The following is a 6415-nucleotide window of genomic DNA, read 5'->3' on the forward strand; positions in this document are numbered from 1 at the left end:
CTCGACCCGTACCTGGCGTGCGGGTTGCGCAGCGCCCACTCCCCCTTCCCCAGCCCTGCAGCCCTGCAGCTTGGTCCTCCAACACTTTCGAATATTTAGTAACTCTGGGATGTGAAACAGGACAGGGCTATGGGGATTTCCAGGGCAAGGTGACACTATGAGACCAAACCTTTTACGCCCTAATAGTAGTATAATGGAAATAACAAGTACCACAAAAATTAAAGGTGCAGTTAAAAAAAAAATCAGCAACCATGAGTGGAAGGAATCATACATATCATTTGAAAGATGTAAGGCAATCAAAAACTCAGAGCCAGGTGAATCCAAAAAAATGTCCTCGTAGTCCTCCTCCAGCAAGGTCCCCTACAAAAGGTGGAGGAATAAAGAAAAACCAAGACAAACATCGTTTAACATGTGAATTAGAGCCCTTTAACCCGTCAGTTGGAGAGGAGCAACCTAGAGATTGAGTCTGTAAACTGAAGCAAAGATTTGAGAGACCCCTGCTGCCTGAGCGATTCATACCCACTTCCTGATGAACTTGTTCATTCACAGTCTGGATACCCTTAATACCTTTCCGTTCTACCCAAATGCGTACTCCGCGGGCTGTTGTTTGGCAACAGTTATACTCTCTGACACTCCTTTAAGTTGTGCTCTCTTACTACTGAGTCAAGGTGGAAGGGAAGCAAGTGGAGTCATTACTCAAAGTGACAATGAGAATTTTCTCCTGATTATAATAAAGTCAAGCGACGTGATCTGATAGTGGGAATGAATTTGAAAAGCTGCCAACTTACTTTTAAGGAAGTGATCATACCCCTTCCAAAAGGAGATATTTCTCAATTTCCTCTCTTCGGCACACCCACACTGACAGGCTCTCAGTGCCAAGTGCCTGAAAGGACAGCAAAGGAGTGATGATTCAGGAGGCGCTGCCAGCTGAAGCCTGGAGGCGAGAAACATGTTCTGACCATTTCTGTGCAGGTAGCTGCCCATTGTCCAAAGAGGGCGGACGGGCTCTGCCTGCAGCTGGGGGATTCTCCCTCTCCAAGATACAACAGCTAAGGAAGTGGGCTTAGTCAAATATTGGGGTGGGATCTTTTCAGGACAGAGCCTCTTTGTAGCTCTGAAGAAGTAGGTGAGGATCAGACTCTTGCAGGAACAGAAAGAAGCCTGCGGTCTGCAGCCTTTGGTGATTGTCGTTGTCCCTCTTGGCCAATAGGTGGCGATCTTCCCCTGTAAATGCTTTAATCACCCCCAGGGTAAAATCCACCGGACTTTCTAGTTCCTTTTAGCTACAGCTACCATTACATCATGGTAACAGGGACATTCACAGTTCCAAAAATATTCATCCGAAGGAGAAAACTAGTCCGTTATATAGCAGTCGTTTCTGAAACACCTAGAACTCTCATTCCACTTCTGCTTTTAATTGGTGGCTTTATACTCTAAAGGGAAATGAATGACGAGAAACCACAAAACAAAAGGGGAGGCAACAGCTGTATGGGTGGGCAGTGCAGCTGAAGAAGGAGTAAGTGAGGAGAGCACGCTGGGAATTTCTACATTGGAGAAAAAGGAAGTGATTCTGATATGGGAACAGGGCAAGGGACTTCAGAAAAGCAAGGAAAGAAGACAGAAGAGTGCCACGTATTATTACACGTACCATAGGAGATTCATTCCTGCTTACAGACTAACTTCTCTTCCACCCATTTATGCAAGTCGTTATTTCCTTATTGTACATGCTTACTTTGATGTGAGTAGTGACTATACTTTAGTCTTCCTAACACTTCCCAGAATTCTGTTTTTTACACTGTCGTGCTTTGCAGGTAGTTATTGAGAGATGGGAGAGTTCACTATTCTGATACTCGAGTAGGACAAGTAAGTCGTGAAGTCATCCTAGATAAAGTGCTACATAGCTCACTGCTGAATATCAGTACCGTCACCTTCCAAGTCCTCCCCTTGGGAAGCTGTGCAGCGATTCCATCGCCTAGTCCACCCTTCAAAGCAATTTTGGAACTCTTTCTCTGGAATGGCCATCAGAGCCGTTGTCATATTACCCTTGATGTCCTGAGTGTTATCAAAATGTCTTCCTTTCAATATTTTCTTTATCTTTGAGTAAAGAAAGAAGTCACTGGTGGCCACATGAAGTGGTTAGGGAGGGTGTTCCAATACACTTATTTGTTGACTGGCTAAAAACTCCCTGACAGATAGTCCCCATGTGAGCTGGTGCATTGTCCTTACTCAAGTGCCATGAATTATTTGGGAAAAGCTCAGGTCGTCTAACTCTGTCACACAGCCTTTTCAGCACCTCTAAACAGTAAACTAGGTTAACTGTTTGTCCAGTTCGTACAAATTCATAATGAATAGCCCACCCATGTCAAAAAAAGGTCTGTTGCAATAAATTGTTGCAATAAATGTGCATATTTAATTGTCAGATCTTCGTATACCTATACTTAAAAAACGATGAGAAAACAGTTACCATATTTAAGCCTTAACACTGTGAACATGTTTGAAGATGTGTTAGTTTGTTTTATGTTCACAATAACTCTAGGAATATTTCCACCTTATTTTACATTTGAGGAAGGTGATGCTCAAAGAACTTCTAAATTCCCCAGGATCACACATAATTGCTGGCAGAATATGATTCAATACTGAATCCTATATTGCATATTTCAGGCAATTGAAAAGTTCATATTTTAAAATTCCTTTCAGAAAAAGGCCGACCTCCCAAGATAAGAAGGAATTCTGCCAACAGACTGCCTTTGGACTCAGAAATCCAAGCCTTCCTAAGGTATCCAACCTGTTGGTCCTCTTCTAGAAAACCCTCACGAATACTCTGGGAATCCAAATGTTCCCAGTCATTGAGCATCTTCTGAAATACTCTGTCCTCCAGAGGGGAGAACAAAACCGCACAGGACAGAAATATGTTGAAAATTTAACTACGGCCCTGGCCAATCCCAAGTTGGAAAGCAGCAAATCCAAACGTTGAGCGTGTTACCCCAGGAATGATGGCTGGCCCCTCCACAGTCGCAGGGGCTCCCTGCCACCTGAGCAATCACACATACTTCCTGGTGAAATGCCTCAGGGAAGATATTGTGCTCATCATAAAAATTCCTGTCAACATCTACCACAATTGAGACATTTGAATAAATAAAATGTCACTAGCTCGCAGGAACAATGACACTATGCATTCACAATCCTTAGCTTCTATCGGGCTTCTCCATTTTGCTACGTATGCAGAGGTTTTACCACTGAGTGAAAGACATTTCAAGTTCGTTTTCCAAGATGACAATGAGAACATTTCTCTATTTCGTAATAGTCTGATGTTAGGAGTAAATCTGTGAAACTAATATTGTACTATTGAGAGGTGTATGATCAATGATTCAAGAGATTGTCCTGATTAGCACTGAGTTCCATTCCCGGATTGGCAGCTCTACCTGCCCCCAGGGTCCTGTAGTGTGTGGAAGGGGTGATTCACAGGGAAGCTCTGCTCTGCACAGTAGGTTGTAGGTAGGGAACACACCTTTCTCTGTCCTTTTAACTGCCCGGTCCAAACAGTCCAGCCAGCCTGGAACCAGAGACTCACACTCTTTCTCTTTGTAATAGACACAGGGGAAGGCAACAGGCAGGCTCATGACGGCATTAGAATGTATCATTACCAAGAAGTAGCCGTGTTTAGTAGCATGAAGGGACATCCCCAAGAAGTGGTAGCATCTGCCAGGATCAGAAGCCTGTCCCCCAGTCTTGGTCTCTGCACTTGTTCCACTGGGTCACCAGGGAGCTGTTTCTCCTGAGAGGAGTTTCCTTTGCCCACCCCCAGGCTGGATCCACTTTCTGTTTTCTTCTAGCTACAGCTACTATTGCATCACACTCAATGGACATTAAGGAAAGCCTCTCATGCAGATGTTTCTGCAAAACCTGGAAATGTGATGCCCTTTTGCTTTTTACTTGTAATGTTCTACTCTTTAGGGAAATGTTTAAGCTGAAACCACAAGGGAACAGAAAGCAGTTGTGTGAATGGGCTGAGAGGTAAAGCCTGAATGACAAAGGGCTGTGGGGCTTTCTACCCTGGAGAGGAAGGAAAGTGTTGTGCTATGGGAGCATATCCTGGAATGTGCCAGATGCTGGAGCCATTAACTACCCTGCTGCTCTGCTTTTGCTGGATATTTATTGCGCTCTCTCAGATATGAGTACAAGCCACCATTTCATCACTGAAAAAATAAGACAATTCTGTGAAATGAGGAACGATCATTTTTCAGCCTTCTCCAGAGTTCATGACAGAATTCTGCTTTGTCCGGCTGCCTCTTTTTAGGTCAGTTACTGAAAGGTAGGATACAGGTCCTAAGAATTTGCTAGAAAGAGACACGTTATATAAGTATATGCTGGTGAGAGAATTCATTTGTTTTTCCTTCTTCTCAATACACCATTGAACATAACATTAATTTTGACCATTGCTTTTACGTTCCTTGCCCCACAAGAATCAAAGACACAAGAGAGCAGGAACCTTATTCCTTCTGTTCACCTCTGAATCCTCAGCGTAAAACACAACCTGATATAGAGAAAGTCAAGAATTTCCTTAAATTTGAATGTAATACGATGGGTAAATGATTTGTGAGATCCATTCTTTAAACCAAGTTGCACGTTCAGGCTTGATCTTTCTTTTAAAAATAAACTACTACAAGAATTTTACTATGGTAAAATCATAATAAACAAAAAGAATCACAAATGTAAAGAACTAAATAGAAAGAACATATTTATTGTATCACCACGATGTAAAGATGCATGTGCGAGACACTATATGAAAAAATTATTACGAATAAATAAATATTAAAATAGATAAACAGATCCATCAGCACGGGCATCTATAAGTGACGAGGGCCTCTAAAGTTGAACATCATGTTACCTAAAACTCTTGAAAATCTGCGACAAATTGATTGCACTTTTGTCATGATTACAACACAAGATAACAGACAGTCTTTGCCATGAGAAACACGAGGAAGTGTGACATTATTACTCAGTGAGAAGCATCTCCATGTTGAACCAGCTGTCATTCCTCATTCCTTCATCTTCCCCACGAGTTCATTGGTAAGAGAAGGATCTCATGATTTCTGTTCTGACAATCTCCCAGGCACAAGGGCTGTATTTCTTCTCTTGCAGATAGAGGGTGATTCTCTGGAAGTATCTCCTCACGGCCAGAACGGAGTCCTCATTCACCAGGGGCGTCCCTTCCACACCCACCTCCTGCGTCAGACAGGCTTCCAGGTCATTCAGCTGCTGATAAAGCCCAGCGCAGAATTTGTCTAGGAGGGTCTTGTCCCAAGCAGCGAAGGAGCCCTCTATTCTAAAGAGGTCCAAGGTGTGCTGGGTCATCTCCCGGATGATAGAGATGGCTTGAGCCTTCTGCAACTGGTTGCCACCAAACGCCTCCCGGGGGAATCCAAAGTCACGTCTGTCCTTCAGGCAGGAGAAAGGGGACATTCTCCTCATTTGTGCCAGGAGCATCAAGGCCCTCCTGTTAAGCAGGCTGTGGTTCTGAGGCAGGTCACAGCCCAGAGAGCGGTTGGAGTGGCAGCTGAGCACCAGCAGGGCCATCAGGAAGGAGAAGGGCAGGGCCATTGGTGGCTGTCAGATGCTGCTGGCCTGGCTGAGCCCGGGGCCTACACACCTTGTCTCCAGGCTCTGAAACCCTTCCTTTGTGCATGTGTCTTATGTAGGGGACATGCGAATTTCCAGTTTCTGAATGTCCCCTTTCTACTTCTGCTTTTGTTTTCCTTGATGCACTTTCTACACGTTTTAGATCAGCGCCATGCAAAGTTTTATTTTTCATATTACTCCTTGCCCATAGTCTTCCAGATCTGCTTTTGTTTTCCTTGATGCACTTTCTACACGTTTTAGATCAGCGCCATGCAAACTTTTAGTTTTCATATTACTCCTTGCCCACAGAGTCTTCCATATGTTTTCGTAAGTGAATCACGAAAGAAAAGTTAACACAGATGTACGATATATATGTATGTACTGCATGTATATCTGTGCTTTACATATAAAAAAAAGAAAGTGTAAAGTTTACTCTATTTATTCCGTCAAGGATTAAGAATGAATAGGTAAACATTTTAAGCTGCACGTTAAATTTAAAAGCTATTGATGTTTCCTTTAACGTAATTCAAGTTAATTTCACTTTATAGCTAAGTTTGCCGAATGACTTTTAACCCAATATCTTTACTCATATAAGTAGTAACATATCCCATCTCGTGTTCAAATAAAAATGTATGCAATATGTCAAAATAATACCAACGTGTAGGTGTAATTTAAAATCATTCAAAACTACTAAACACCATTGAAAACTTAAATTAGTTATCCAACATTTCTTTTTTTGGTACTTAACTTTTAATTTTGCTTCATATCAGAAAAGAGTTTTTAACTTTAGTAGTTG

General features: G+C 42.6%; 1 protein-coding gene across 1 annotated transcript; it reads right to left on the minus strand.

The window, feature by feature from the left end:
* Nucleotides 1-5046: 5046 nt before the first annotated feature.
* Nucleotides 5047-5820, minus strand: LOC117032090 (interferon alpha-4-like). The gene has a single exon (XM_033123263.1). The coding sequence runs from the start codon at nt 5599-5601 to the stop codon at nt 5065-5067; it is 537 nt and encodes a 178-aa protein (XP_032979154.1). The 5' UTR covers nt 5602-5820; the 3' UTR covers nt 5047-5064.
* Nucleotides 5821-6415: the final 595 nt, after the last annotated feature.

Source organism: Rhinolophus ferrumequinum, chromosome 12, assembly GCF_004115265.2.
Source record: "Rhinolophus ferrumequinum isolate MPI-CBG mRhiFer1 chromosome 12, mRhiFer1_v1.p, whole genome shotgun sequence".
Taxonomy (NCBI): Eukaryota; Metazoa; Chordata; class Mammalia; order Chiroptera; family Rhinolophidae; genus Rhinolophus; species Rhinolophus ferrumequinum.